This window comes from Hyperoodon ampullatus, assembly GCF_949752795.1.
Source record: "Hyperoodon ampullatus genome assembly, chromosome: 15".
Taxonomy (NCBI): Eukaryota; Metazoa; Chordata; class Mammalia; order Artiodactyla; family Ziphiidae; genus Hyperoodon; species Hyperoodon ampullatus.
In genome coordinates this window covers 37,508,268-37,523,999 of record NC_136928.1, presented here as the reverse complement: position 1 = coordinate 37,523,999, position 15,732 = coordinate 37,508,268, and the positions used below count along the sequence as shown (strand labels likewise).

At 34.0% G+C, this 15,732-nt stretch overlaps 1 protein-coding gene across 1 annotated transcript in view; it reads right to left on the bottom strand.

The window, feature by feature from the left end:
• Window positions 1-15,732, bottom strand: part of USP34 (ubiquitin specific peptidase 34) — a gene marked incomplete at its 5' end in the record, with an annotated part of 242,243 nt that overhangs the window by 130,087 nt on the left and 96,424 nt on the right. Inside the window, 6 exons of the mRNA XM_079720517.1 lie at window positions 3,149-3,363; window positions 5,534-6,144; window positions 6,439-6,569; window positions 6,939-6,974; window positions 7,640-7,769; window positions 7,952-8,077. Coding sequence (XP_079576643.1) covers window positions 3,149-3,363; window positions 5,534-6,144; window positions 6,439-6,569; window positions 6,939-6,974; window positions 7,640-7,769; window positions 7,952-8,077 — 1,249 coding nt within the window. The remainder of the gene's footprint in view (window positions 1-3,148; window positions 3,364-5,533; window positions 6,145-6,438; window positions 6,570-6,938; window positions 6,975-7,639; window positions 7,770-7,951; window positions 8,078-15,732) is intronic.

Below are 15,732 nucleotides of genomic sequence, written 5' to 3'. Positions count from 1 at the left end.
GTCTTAGAACACTTTCACCACCCTAAAGCATTCCCTCATACCTAATTACATTTAATCCTTGATCCCATTCCCGAGCCCTAGTCTGTTCTTCCATCCCCATAAATTAGCCTTTTCTAGAAATTTCATATAAATGGAATCATATGTATATGTATGACTGATTCACTTTGTTATAAAGCAGAAACTAATATAAATAAATAAATAAATAAATGGAATCATACAATACACATATGCATAGTCTTATGTCTGACTTTGTTCACACTTAGCAAAATGTCTGAGGTTCATCCATGTTGAAGCACCTATCAGTAGTGTGTTCCTTTTAAATACAGAATAATATTCCATTACATGATAATATTGTTTATATATCTACCAATTACTGAAAATTTGGATAGTTTCCAGTTTTTGTCTAATATGAATAATGCTGCCATAACACTGATGTAACCAGTCTTTGTACAGACATATGCTTTCTTTTCTTTAGGGTAAATACTTAGAAGTGGAATTGTTGGGTCATTAGGTAAACACGTATGTTTAAAATTTGAAGAAACTGCCAAACTGTTTTTCAACACATAGGTATGGTCGCTCTTTTTAATTTTAGCCATTCTAATAGATGTGCAGTGGAATCTCATTCTGGTCTTTAATTTTAATTTCCCTAATGACTAATGATGCTAAGCCTCCTTTCATGTGCTTATCAGCCATTTGTGTACCTTCTTTGGTGAAATAAATCAATTCCCAATTTTTAATTAAGTTGTCTTACTACTGAGTTGTAAAAGTTCTTATATAGTCTGGATACAAGCCCTTTATTAGATATATGATTTGCAAATATTTCTCCCAGTTTGTAGCTTGACTTTTTAAGTTTGGGGTTTGGTTTATTTGTTTTGGTATTTACTTTTTAAAATTAATTTTATTAAAATACAATATAAATACATAATCAAGATCCAGAACATTTCTATCACCCCAAAAAGTTCTCATGTGTCCCTTTACAATCAATCCCCACCACCAATCACTGAGTAGATGTCAATCATTAGAAATTACTTTAGGAAATTTTAGAAGTGCATATAAATGATATACAGTATGTATTCTTCTGTCTAGCTTCATTTGCTTAGAACGTTTTTTGATATTCAGCCATGGTGTTGAATGTATCAGTAGCTCTTTCCTTTTTATTCCACTGTGAATATACAACAATTTGTTTATCTACCAGTTAATTCCAGCTGAGGTTCATAAATGAAGCAGTTATGAACATTCAGGTACAAATCTTTTTGTGGACGTATGTTTTCATTTCTCTTGGGTAAATACCTAGAATAGGAATTGCTGGGTCATATGGTAAGTACAAGTTTAACTTTAAAAGAAACTGCTAAAACAGTACTCTAAACTGCCTGTACTATTTTAAGCTCCTTCACAGCAATGTATGAGAGTTGTAGTTGCTCTGCATCCTTAGCGTCATTTGATATCATTAAGTCCTTAATTTTTTACCCATCCCAAATGAGTAGAAATATCCAGTTGTAGTTTTAATTTGAATTTCCCAGATGACTGTAGATATTGAACATCTTTTCACGTATTTACTGACCATTTTTATATCTTTTTTTATGAAGTAACAATTTATTCATACCTGTTGTCCATTTTTTTTTTTTTTTTTTTTTTTGCGGTATGCAAGCCTCTCACTGCTGTGGCCTCTCCCATTGCGGAGCACAGGCTCCGGACGCGCAGGCCCAGCGGCCACGGCTCACAGGCCCAGCCGCTCCGCGGCACGTGGGATCCTCCCGGACCGGGGCACGAACCCACGCCCCCTGCATCGGCAGGCGGACTCTCAACCACTGCGCCACCAGGGAAGCCCCCCTGTTGTCCATTTTTAAATTGTATTGTTTGTCTTACTGTGTTGGAAGAGTTCTCTATAGTATTAAATACACAGTAATACAAGGTAGATTTGGAGAGCATTAATACGTCTAATATTTTGCTCAATTTCTAACTCCATATAGTAAAAAAAATATGTACTGAATAAAAGGAAAATGGGTTAAGAATAGAAGAATGGTGAAAATTTAATAAATATGGTATAAAATTAAATTGACCTCAATCTTAACCCATTCATTTCTCAACAACCACAATAACAACAAAAATGTCAAAATAGGGAATTCCCTGGCAGTCCAGTGGTTAGGTCTCCGCGTTCTCACTGCTGAGGGCCCGGGTTCGGTGCCTGGTCGGGGAACTGAGATCCCGCGAGCCATGCAGCACGGCCAAAAAAAGGAAAAAAAAAAAAAAAAAAGTCAAAATAACCTTATCTAGATTATACGCAAGTAACATCTGAAATCAGAAAGTTGTTGCCAAGATCCACAAATTGCATCTCCAAGTCTGATCGTGGCTTTAAAAGCATAAACCTAATCTATCTGGTTTACTTAGTTTATAATTTACTGGCATCCCAAAACCCATGTCCTAGGCTAGTAAGTGCTGATGGTATGTAACCAAGCAAGAGGCTGGATATGGACCTTTAAACTGCCAATTCTAGAACTGTTTTCCCTCTTAATTTTTCTCCCTTTCCTCCTTTATCTCCTACTATTCTTTAACCTCTTCTAACCTCTATTCTTTAGAGTTTGGTCATGTCCTATCATCTTTTTAAGACTGATTTAGAGTGATTAGAACCATCGTTTTTTGAACATTTTCCATCACCCCAGATGAAAGAAACACCTCACCCTTTAGCAGCCACCCGTCCTCTTATTTCTCCCAATCCTCACTAGCCACAGGGAACCACTAATCTATACTTTCTATCTCTACAGATTTGCCTATCTTAGTCCTTTTATATAAATGGAATTATACAACATGTGATTCTGTGTAATCTCCTACTTTTAAGTCCTAAGATTTCTGAATATAAAATCTAATGCAGCCATATATTTTCTCAAATACAAAGCTATAATTTTTATACATATTATTTTTTATTTCTTTTCCTTGTTAAATATCTCTTGATGGAACTGCAGCCTTCATATTCATGATGGAGTATTCATAATAATTTCATTTCCTTGGGGAAAAAACTATAATATGAAAATTATTTGGCAAAAACATTGAAGTAACAAAACATTGACTGTTGATTCCTTTTAACAATGTGTTATATAAATTATTCCTATTTTAAATAAAGGAATATATTTTACTTACTACAGAACCTTACCTTGACTAAGATGTTCATGGTAAATAGATGCTAAATTGGGAAGATGTTGTTGGAGATGAGATGTTAGCTCTGCATGTGAATTAATCTGAACTAGCTCCTCTTCACACCCAGATTCTTCACCATCAAAATCAGCCATGTTTTTTTCTGATTTTGCACTGACCTGGGAGCTGCTGCAACTGACATCATCTGCACTTAGCATATCATCAACCATATGACTGTAACACAGAGAGGAGTACAAAGTTAGCAATTACAAATTTAAACATACATTGTGAATCATAAAAAATATCTCTCAAAACATTTGGCACAAGTTACAACCCACTCAAGAATAAAGCTACATTTGTTTGTTAACAATATGGAATATTGACAGCTTTACAAAAAATAAAAAGCCCACGAAGTCAGCACTATATATTAATTATACAATATATACCTACATATTATCTGGCCCAACAACACACTTCACTAAAACAACTTCAAAGAGAATAATTTTAGGAAAAAAAAAATAGTAAACTTAACTGTTAGATAATTTTTTTATAAACTCAAATCTTAAAGTGAAACCTTAAAGTTTATTTACATTTGCTCATCCAACTGCAGAATCAAGTCAGATAAGGAAAAAAATTTCAATTTACAGCTGCAATCTAGATGTGGTTAGTATTAATTGAGGGACTTTTAACTCAATAAACACCTATTAAGCCCTCCTTTCTAAAGCATACCATATGGGGTGCTCTAAGAATGTAAAGACAAAATGATAAAAATAACACGAAGAAGAAAAGTTCAGGATTGATTTAGAGACTCACAAATGGTACCCACAGACAGAGAACATGGAAATGGCTAACGTAAAAAAAAAAATCATTAGGTCTTTTCAGGTAGAGGGTTGGTGTGAACACTAAAAGAGATTTACAATGTACCAAACTGAACATATTACCCTCCTCAGTTTTATGAACTAATTGCTTTGTCTTCAGTATGTCCTGGGGAGAACTCTGAATGTGCATTTCTGTAATGTCAGACCATAAACCAGTGGTTCTCAAACAAAAGGCCAAGGGGGCAGCTGGCAATGTCTAGAGACAATTTTTGGTTATCACAACTTGGGAGATTCCTCTAGTATGTAGGACTAGAGACTAGGGATGCTGCTAAACATCCATCCTACAATGCAGAGGGCAGCATTCACATTGCTGTAAATCCAAAACACAGAATTACCTGGCCCAAAACATCAATACTGCCAAGACTAAGAAACATTACTGTAAACTCATATGGGTCAATGATAAGAAGAAAAAGGCAAAGGAAATAAAGTAGGAATATGTATGGATGTGTAGTTCTCCCAAACAACCATATTAAATTCTGAAAGGCCTGGCAAATAGTCAGGTTTAAGATAAATCCTGATAAACTACATATCCCTATTTCATCATTAACTCAAATATTACTACTTGCAATGACAGTAATAATAAATAGCAGCTAATATTTATTAAGTTCTTATTATGTGCCAATCATATCAGCCCATGAAATGCTCACAATAAGCCCATGAGATAGGTACTATTGTCCCTATTTTATAGATGAGAAAATGATAGTAAGAACTACTGAGTACCTTGCCCAATACTGTAACACTAGTAAATGACAGAATCACTATTAAACACCATAGGTGTATTTCACAGATAATCAAAAAGCTTTATGCTGAGGCTTTATCCTTACTGACATCCTAAAATTACAATGTGCATAAAATTTCCCTTTTCATAATCACACTTTAATGGAAGTTTCCACAAGCAATTTACTATCTACTATTAGGCAATTATTACAAGGAGCTGAAGATCTAGATCTGTGTTGTCCAATACAACAGCCACTAGCCACCTGTGGCCACTGCACATGTAAAAAATGGCTGGTCTAAATGAAGATGTTAGGAGTAATAAATATACACAGATTGAAGATCTAGTACAAAAAAATTTTTATTAAAAATTTTACACGGACTACATGTGGATATATGATATTTTGGATATTACTGCTTTAAATAAAATTTATAATTAAAATTAATCTTATCTGTTTCATCTTGCTTTTTAAAATGTGCCCATTAGAAAATTAAAAATTGGGACTTTCCTTGGCGATCCAGCGGTTAAGACTCCATGCCTCCACTGCAGTGGGGCATGGGTTCGATCCCAGGTTGGGGAACTATGATCCCGCAAACTGCAGGGTGTGGCCAAAAATAAATTAATTAATTAATTAAAATTAAAAATTACATACGGCATGCATTTGTAGCTTACATTAATGGCATGCATTTGTAACTTACATTATATTCCTATTGGACAGCACTGATCTAGAATATATCGCAATTGAATAAATATAGGCTATAATTAACTCCCTAAAGGAAATGTAAGCTGTTTTATTTTTAGGTAGACTTACCCATCGTGGTGGTGATGATGGTGGTGGTGGTGGTGATGATGCTGTGGACCAATAAACTGCCGACAATTAAATAATTCATTCCCAATAGTCTCCCCAAGAAAGTCCCCAGTGCGTGTAATACAAGATTCCTGAGATGCTTGTGCTATATGAGCAGCATTCATTTCCCCTGAAATATCATGTTCTGGGTCTTCAGAGTGTGAACAGGCATCTAGCATTCGTATTCGATTATCTACTGATGGCACTGACTCAGTGTTAAAAACCAGGTCCTTTCCTGTTCCATTGCTTGTCCCACTTCTTTCTGACGGACCTTGAGAATCCCCTAAGCAAATGCCTGCTTGACTTTCTAATTTCCTGTTCCGATGATCTGTACCACAACTGCTTTTAGGAGGATTATGACCATGATCATCATCTTCATCTTCTTCTTTAAGGGCTTCAATATCTGCAATGTCTTCTGACTGTACCTCACTGCCAGGGCTCCCTGCTGACTGGCTTGCATGGCTAGAATTCACCTCATTGCTAGATCCATCACTATGTCCACTACTGCTACCAGGACCACTGCTTCCATCTTCACCACTGTTGGCAGTTTCATCAGAACTTCCCTGCATGGATTCCTACATTTAGAAACAAAGAGATTTAAATAAATATTTAAACTAGTAAGAAAAAAGTAAATGACATTAACACACTGTACTTTTTTAAAAGGCTGCCACAGTCCTGACAAAATTCATTGAACAATACAAAATGGAATTAAAAACTCAAAGAAAAGTAAAGAACCTCAATGATACTTAAAAAGATAGGAAAGGCCTCAACTGGCATCATGTTTATATTCCCAGTTCAAAGGATAAACATGGCACAAACCCCAAAATCAAAAAATCTCTTCAAAGCAGGAGGAAAAAGTATTTTCATACCTCTGTATCTGAAAGTCGCTGCTGCACATGTTTGGTTCTATTAATAAGTTGCTCATCCATTTCAATGTCACTGCCTCCACTTTGATGGGTATCGCTGTTATCACTGCTTTGAGGACTGGCTGCAGGTGACCCTATATTAAAATGATGGGTTTTTTTTACTTCTAACTTGTATTAACATGTATCTACCAGAATGTTATCCTTTGATTCTTTGATATACCAAAGCTTCATGCTAAGTAGCCAAAAATATAATCTGGAAATATGTTAACATTTGCCAATTATTTCTAAAGAAGATATACATGATTTCAATTAAAAGTCAGGATACTAATGATTTCAGCAAAAAGGGTAAGTAAGATAGATAGGTAGTCAGGATTTACATCTCCTATGCAAAATGAACTTTATGACTGTGATACAAATATATTATATAAAATTAATTAACTCTAGATGATCATCAAAATAAAACTAAAAGTCATCTTGCCATACATTTCTAAGACTCAACTTACAAGGTGATGGTGCAGCTCTTCTGAGCTCTTCGTCCTCTGAAGGAAAAGGAAAAAACAGGATGGAAATAATCTAAGTGACTGAATTTCTTTGGGGCACATATCAGTTGTTTTTATTACATAATCAACAAGATATAGGTAGGGAAACCTGCAATAATGTAAGTCCCCACCACGTGTCGTAGTACTTGTGGGTGCCTGCACAGGAATGCCTAAGAAAAGGGTAGTATATGATGTCAGCAAACAAAAAGAGGGGTAAGGCTGATAAAGTTTTAGGAAACCCTAGAAAGCTATACATGTAAAAGCACACATAAAATACCTGGAAAGACAGAAAACTTTGAAGTAGAAAACACAGAAAGAGAAATGTATCATTATGTCTTATTCTCAAAATTATTTCTAAAAGAAATCATGTTGACTGCTTTCTAACCAAAAGCTCTAAAGCTTTTATGACAGTTTTCTTTTTTTTCTTAAAAGAACACTAATGAAAGAAGATCCAGTTAACTATTGAAACGTTATTGCTGTTATTTGAACAGTAAACCAAAAACATGAGCTAACCCCAATTTATTAACGTTTTAAGAAAACCAACACCTCCCTTTCCAACTTATTTCAAAATTGAGATTAAACTGAAACTAACTTGCAGAAACTATTTCAAATTTGAGTTATAAGCTATGAACAACTTACTTCAAATTACATTATACTTTACTAACCTTTCTTATTTCCAATGGGAAGATTAGTGTTTAGTAAAGACGCAAAAGAACTCTGTTTAGATAGCTGGGCCTTAGCTGCTAGCGCATTATTCCACAATGCTTTAATTAACATCGATGCCAAGTACAGTGTCTTTAAAAAAAAAAAAAAAGAGGAGAGGTTGAAATTAGAGGTTTTAGGAAATACTGTAACAAATTTAATATCCTTTTGCCTAACTGAAATGCCAACAGTAATAAACTACAAGTTAAATCATCTGAATCACAAATAAATTTTCACTTTACAAAAAAAAAAACATTATGTTTTGAATGAATTACCTGTTCAGTATGAACACTTGGTTCAAGAGCTGAGACCAGATTAAGAAGATGTCTAAGTGGTACTGGATCCAAATTCTTGATGAGTGAAGGAAATAAGTCATGTATATACCGACTACAGTGTTTCAGCTAGAAAATAATAGTAGAGACAATAGTCAAAAGTAATCACACTACATAAATAAATAACCTGACACCAAAAAAGTTATATAAGTTTAAAAGTGAAGAAGCTGGCTAGTACACTGATATTTTTTAATATATTAGTAAAATGTTAATTACCAAATGTCATAAATCGCAGTACATAAAATTGTGAAAATAAAATTCCACTTAAGCAGAACTTCACTTTATCCAAGCAATCCACAAGCATAATTTATTAACCTCAAGAAGGAAGCCTGCAATAGTCTCTGGAATCCACGTATAAAAAGGATTCCAGGGCTTCCCTGGTGGCGCAGTGGTTGAGAGTCCGCCTGCCGATGCAGGGGACACGGGTTCGTGCCCCAGTCTGGGAAGATCCCACATGCCGCGGAGCGGCTGGGCCCGTGAGCCATGGCCGCTGAGCCTCCGCGTCCGGAGCCTGTGCTCCGCAACGGGAGAGGCCACAACAGTGAGAGGCCCGCATACCGCAAAAAAAAAAAAAAAAGGATTCCAATTAAATTTAGGAACATATCACTAATATAAAAACAAGTTAAATATTTAATTAAAATGTAGGCAATAAAAAATAAAATAAATTACAATTAGGAGAGAAAACCAAATAAATATTATTTTTTAAGTGTACAGTAGACCCTTGAACAACATAGGTTTGAATTGTGTGCATCCACTTATACAAGGTTTTGGGGGTTTTTTTCTACTAAATACATACTACAGTACTATATGATCCACAGATATGGAACTGTGGATACGGAAGGCTAACGGTAAAGTTACACATGGATTTTCGACTGTGCAGAGAGCTGGCGTCCCTAATCCCCATGTTGATCAAGGATTGACTGTATTATATTTCTCACATTAAGTGGTTATAAAGTATTTATATAACATGGTCATTAATTGAAATACAGTACAAAATAGAAACCCCTTTATAATCAAGGTCTACATAATATAAACTAGGAAAGTCTCCTTTGTTATACTAAACAGAATTATGTAAATATGAGGGAAAATATAATATTTACAAAGATATGACTACTAAATATTACAATGTCATGTAAAATAAGCATCTTTTACAGCTACAAAGGTGCTAACTGATAAATCAAGATACAGCAACAAATCTGACTTGGTCAGAAATACCCAATTTCAGGACTCTTTACACAACTGCAGTACTTTAAGACCAAAAACATCATTTGATTTTGAGAAGTGAATCATCAATTATAAGTCTGCCGATTTTACAGATCTCACCTAAGAATATTTTAATATAGTATTAATTAACATTATAATTGGACTGTACTAACAGTTTATACTTGCTTTTTGTCAAGAAGTAACTATCAGATTTACACTTTTCCTAATGAAAATGTGATTAAAACATACTGTGTGATAAATTCCTGATTTGTACCAGCGTAAATAGCAATAAAATGGGATTTTCATAATAGATATAATTTTGGTTATTTTTTTTTTTTTTTTTTTTTTTTTTTTTTTTTTTTTTTTTTTTTTTTTTTTGTGGTATGCGGGCCTCTCACTGTTGTGGCCTCTCCCGTTGCGGAGCACAGGCTCCGGATGCGCAGGCTCAGCAGCCATGGCTCACGGGCCCAGCCGCTCCGCGGCATATGGGATCCTCCCAGACCGGGGCACGAACCCGTATCCCCTGCATCGGCAGGCGGACTCTCAACCACTGCGCCACCAGGGAGGCCCAATTTTGGTTATTTTTAAGTAACAAGACCCATAAAAGATAATTACATAATCCTGTAACTGAGGCAAAAGACACATAAGGCTCTTTTCAAGATGCACTTTATGAAGACACATCCAAAAGTCAGGAAAAAAATATTAAGATTGACGGCTTTAGTTCCTGGTAAAAATGGCAGTGTGGAGTTGGTTCACAGACTCTTCTTAACTAGTTATTGAAAAGAAAAGAGAAGAAAAGAATGTCAGGGAAGATGGCAGAGCAGGAAGTGCCAGGAATCCAGCTCTGTACATAGAAAGCAACTGTACTACTGGCAGAAACTGTCTGATGTAACTATTCTGAAACTCTGGAATAGCCAATTTGAACTCTTGTGCTCCCAAAGGAAAGCTTGGCTGGTTAACTGTTGTTAATGTTGGCCAATTTCAGCCTTCAGTGTGATAGCAGCTACCCATTTCCTACTCCTTGACCCTATGGCAGGCAGCTGTGGGGACAGCAATATATGACTCTGGTACAGTTTGTTAGAGCCATGGGTGGGCAATAATGATCTTGTCCAAATAATAATGTCCAAATAACAAACTTCTGTGTTCTGAATTCGGATTACTACATCTGATGGGTGAGGTGCAGGCACAGAGGTTAGCTGCCATTGTTTCAACCCAAATCAGCGAGAGTGACTACTGGGGGAATTAAAGGAGCCACACCAAGGTTTTTTTTAGACACTCAATAACAACCAAATACGTAGAACAATTTAGAAAGGTACTGCACATTCCCAGGGAAAGACAGAGCTCAGAAAAATACCTGAAAAGACCATGAGCTTTCACATTAGATCATTTTTAGGCTAGGGATCAATTAAAAAAGAACAAACTCTGAGAAAAGAAGAGAATCTCTTTTCCAAAGTTACCATATTATAAAATTCAATGTTTTCAACCAAAAAAAGAAGAAAACCAACACAAAGTATAAAAAGAAACAGGAAAATACGGCCCATCCAAATAAATAAAATAAATCAACACAAATGTACCTGTCATTTGTAGAATGCTCACCCATAGGAATTACTAGACAAAGACCTTAAAACACCTACCCTTAAAGATGTTAAAAGAGCTAAAGGAAAAGGATGAAGGCTGGAAAACAATGCATGAACAAAATGAGAATATCATTAAAAAGACAGAAATTATAAAAGGGAGCCAAAAAGAAATGCTGAAAAGTAAAATAACTAAAATAAAATATACACTAGAGAGGCTCAAAAGCAGATCTGAGCAAGCAAAAGAATAAGCAAACTTGAAAGCAGGACAACTGAAGAAAATAGGACAACTGAAATTACTGAATCTAAGGAACAGAAAGAAAAAAGAATGAAGAAAAGTGAAGAGAGTCTAAGGGAACTGTGGGACACCACCTAGTCTACCAATACACTCGTTGTAGAAATCCTAGAGAAAAAGAAAGGTACACAAAGTATATTTAAAGAAATAATGGCCAAAAGCTTCTCAACTTGAGGAAAGACGTAAGTCTACAAATCCAAAAAGTTCAACACACTCCTAGTAGGATAAACTCAGAGTTATACCAAGAGATATTATAATCGAACTGTTAAAAGCCAAAGACAATGAAATAATCGTGAAAGCAGGAAGAGATAAGCAATTCACATAAAACAGATACTCAATAAGACTATCAGCCAATTTCTAACTACAAACCTTGGAAGCCAGAGGAAGAAGGATGATATATCAAAGGGTGAGAGAAAAAACTTTCAACTGAGAATTCTACAATTGGCAAAATGTGTCCTTAAATAATGAGAAATTAATACATTTCCAGATAAACAAAACTTGACCTACAACTAGACCTGCCCTGCAAGAACTGAAACAGGAAGTCCTTCAGAATAAAATGAAAGGAAGCTAGACAACAGTGAAGAAATAAATATCTGATAAAGGTAAATATATAGATAATTAAAAGCTAGCATTATTATAGTTTTCATTTCTAACTCCATTTTTTAATTCCTACATGATTTAAAGAACAAAAACAAGAAAAATTATTATTCTATACAATTGGGCACAAATTATATAAAACTGCAATCTGTGATATTAATAACAAAATAAGGGGGATGGAGCTGTACAGAAAGTTTTCGTATGGTATTTAAGTTGGCATAAATTCAAATTAGATTGTAAGAACTTCAATATGTCAAATGTAATTACCACTTTATACACAAAATATCTATAAAATACACACAAAAGGAAATGAGAAGGTAATCAAAATATTTCACTACAAAAAAATCAACTAAAAAAAGAAGGCAGTAATGAAGGAAAATAATAGACAAAAATACTATAAAGACTTATAAAAAACAAACAGAAAAATGGCAGAATTAAATTCCTCTTTGAGTAATTACTTTAAATATAAATGGTTTGGGAAGAGAGATAAATTAGGAGTTTGGGGATTGAAATATACACAATACTATATATAAAATAAATAATTAAAAAGGACCTACTGTATCGCACAGGGAACTATACTCAATATCTTATAATAACCTATAATGGAAGAGAATTTTAAAATATATATATTTATATATATGTATAACTGAATCACTTTGCTGTACACTTTGCTGAAACTAACATAACACTAAATCAACTATATTTCAATAAAAATGTTTTAAAAATAAATAAATGGTTTAAACACTCCATTCAAAAGACAAAGAACAGCAGAATGGATTAAAAAACATGATACAAATATACAATGCCCTCAAGAGATTCATTTTACATCCAAAGACACAAACTGGAGAGGATGAAAAAAGATATTCCATGTAAATAATGAGCAAAAGAAAGCTGGGCTGACCATACTAAAATCAAGTAGTTTAAATTTTTTTAAAGTTACTAGAAAAATCACATACTCCAACAACCCCACTCCTGGGTATATATCCAAGAGAGTTAAAAGTGGGATTTCAAAGAGAGATTTGCACACCCATGTTCACTACAGCATTACTTACAGCAGCTAAGATGTGAAAGCAGCACAAATGCCCATCAACAAATGAATGTATAAATACAATGTGGCACATACATACAACAGAATATAATTCAGCCAAAAAGGGGAGGAAATCCTGTCACATGCCACAACATGGGTGAACATGGTGAACATGGGTGAACTTTGAGGACATTATGCTGAGTGAAATAAGCCAGTCACAAAAGGACAAATACTATAGGATTCCACTAATATGAAATATATAGACAGAATGATGGAAGCAGAGTCAAATGATGGATACCAGGAGATGTGAGGAAAGAGAACTGGGGAGTTGTTGTTCAATGGGTGCAGGCTTTCAGTTTTGGAAGATGAAAAAGTTCTAGAGATCTGTTACATAACAATATGAATATAATTAACACCATTAGAATTTTTAAATGGTTCAGAGGGTAAATTTCATGGGTTTTTTTCCCTACCACAGTTAAAGATTTTTTTAAAAAACAGGTTAACAGAGACAAAAGGCAACATCATTCATTAATAAAAGGTTCAATATAGCAAGAATATATAATAAACACTGAAGCAAAAATTGACAGAAATTAAGGGAGAAATAGAAAGTTCTACAATAATAGTTGCAGATGTCAATAACCCACTTCAATAATGGATAAAACAACTAGACAGAAGAAAAACTCATAGAGCACAATAAACCAATTAAACCTAACAGACATATAGAGAGAACACTCCACACAACAACAGCAGAAAACATTCTTTTCTAAAGGATGTATTCTTTTCTAAAATACAGTTTTCCAGGACAGACCATACGTTAGGCCACAAAACAAGTCTCAACAGATTTTAAAAGATAAAACAAGTCTCAACAGATTTAAAAAGATAGATATCATATAAAGTGTTTTCTCTGGCCACAGAAGGATGAAGTTAAGAAATCAATACTAGAAGGAAAACTAGAAATTTCACAAATACATGGAAATTAGATAATACATTCTTAAACAACCAATAGGTCAAAGAAAAAAATGACAAGGGAAATCAGAAAATATTTAGCAACAAATGACTTGAAAAAACAACAAAACAAAATACATGGGATGCAAAAAAGCACTGCACAGAAATTTATTAAATGTAAATGTAAATTTTAAAAGATCTAATTATCAACAACCTAATTTTATCATTTAAGGAACTAGAAAAATAATAAACTAAACCCAAAGCTAAAAGAAGGGAAACAATAAAGATGAGAACACAGATAAATGAAATACAGATTAGGAAAACAATTTTAAAAAATTAACAAAACCAGTAGTTGGTTCTTCTAAAGATTCACAAACTAACAAACTTTTTGCTAGACTGACTAAAAAATATTTTTAGAATAGGAGAGAGAAGATGTAAATAGCTAAAATCAGAAATGAAAGTGGAATATTACTACCAAACTTAGAGGTTAAAAAAAATTATAAGAAAATACCATGAACAACTGTATGCCAAAAAAAATTCCTTACAAATTACCTAAATTGACTCAAGAAGAAAAGGAAAATGTCAATAGAGCTTTAACAAGAGACTGAGTCAGTAATCAACGTCCCAACAAAGTACTAAAATACTCGGTCTTAACTAGTGAACTCTACCAAACATTTATAGAAAAATTATCGCCAATCCTTCTCAAACCCTCCCCCCAAACTGAAGAGAATGAAATACTTCCTAACTCATTCTATGAGACTAGCACTGACCTGATACCAAAGCCTTCATAAGAATAGAAAATCACAGAGCAATATCTCTTTCAATGATACTAAAGTTCTCCACAAAATATTAGCAAATCAAATACAATTGCATATTAGCAAATCAAATACAACTGCATACTAAAAGAATTTTCACTGTGACCAAGTGAGATTTACTCCAGGAATACAAGGGTAGTTCAATAAGAAAAACACTTACTGTAATACATCCTATTAATAGAAAGGAAAAAAGCTACAGAATCTTCTCAACTGATGCAGAAAAGGCATCTGACAAAAATCCAACACCTTTTCATGATAAAAACTCTCAGAACTTTAAGAATAAAGAAAAATTCTACAGCTAACATCACACTCAGTACCCAATGACTGAAAAAATTTCCCCTAGGATCAGGAACAAGACAATGATGCTCGCATTCATCACTGCCATTCAACACTACATAGAAATTCTAGCCAGAGATATCAGACCACAAAAATAAATAAATAAATAGCGAATCAATTGGAAAGGAAGATGTAAAACTATTCATAAATGGCATGATTTTATATATATAGAAAGCTAGTGGAGCTAATAAGCAAATTCACAAAGTTATACAGTACAAGCTCAACAAGCAAAATTCAGCTGTTTCTATACACCAGCAGTGAAATACCTGACAAGAAATTTAAGATAGCAATTCCACTTACAATAGCATACAAAGAATAAATACTTAGAAATGAAACAAAGTAGGTGAAAGACCTGTACAGTGAAAACTACAAAACACGCCTCAAAGAAATTAAAGATTTAAATAAATGGAAAGACATCCTATGTTCATGAATAGGAAGACTTAACATTGTTAATACTACCTAAAGCAATCTACAGATTCATCACAATTCCAAGAGCCTTTTGGCAGAAATGGAAAATCCAGTGCTCAAATTCATATGGAATTGGAAGGAGTTCTGAAAAGCCAAAAACAATCTTCAAAAAAAAGACTTTGAAACACAACAAAAATAGAGTAATTAAAACAGTGTGGCAATGGCATAAAGACAAACATATAGAACAATGGAGTAGAATAGAGAACCCAGAAATATAACCTCACATAAATGGTCAAATGATTTTTCAACAGTGCCAAGACCATTCAATGGAGAAAGGACAGGCTTTTCAAAACAAAAAACAAAAAAACAGTGCTCAGAAAACTGGATACTCACATGCAAAAGAGTTAAATATAGACCTTTACCTTATCCCACACACAAAAATTAACTCAAAATGGAACAAAAAGCTAAACTCAGGACATATATAAAACTCTTTTAAGAAAACACTGGATAAAATCTTCACATTA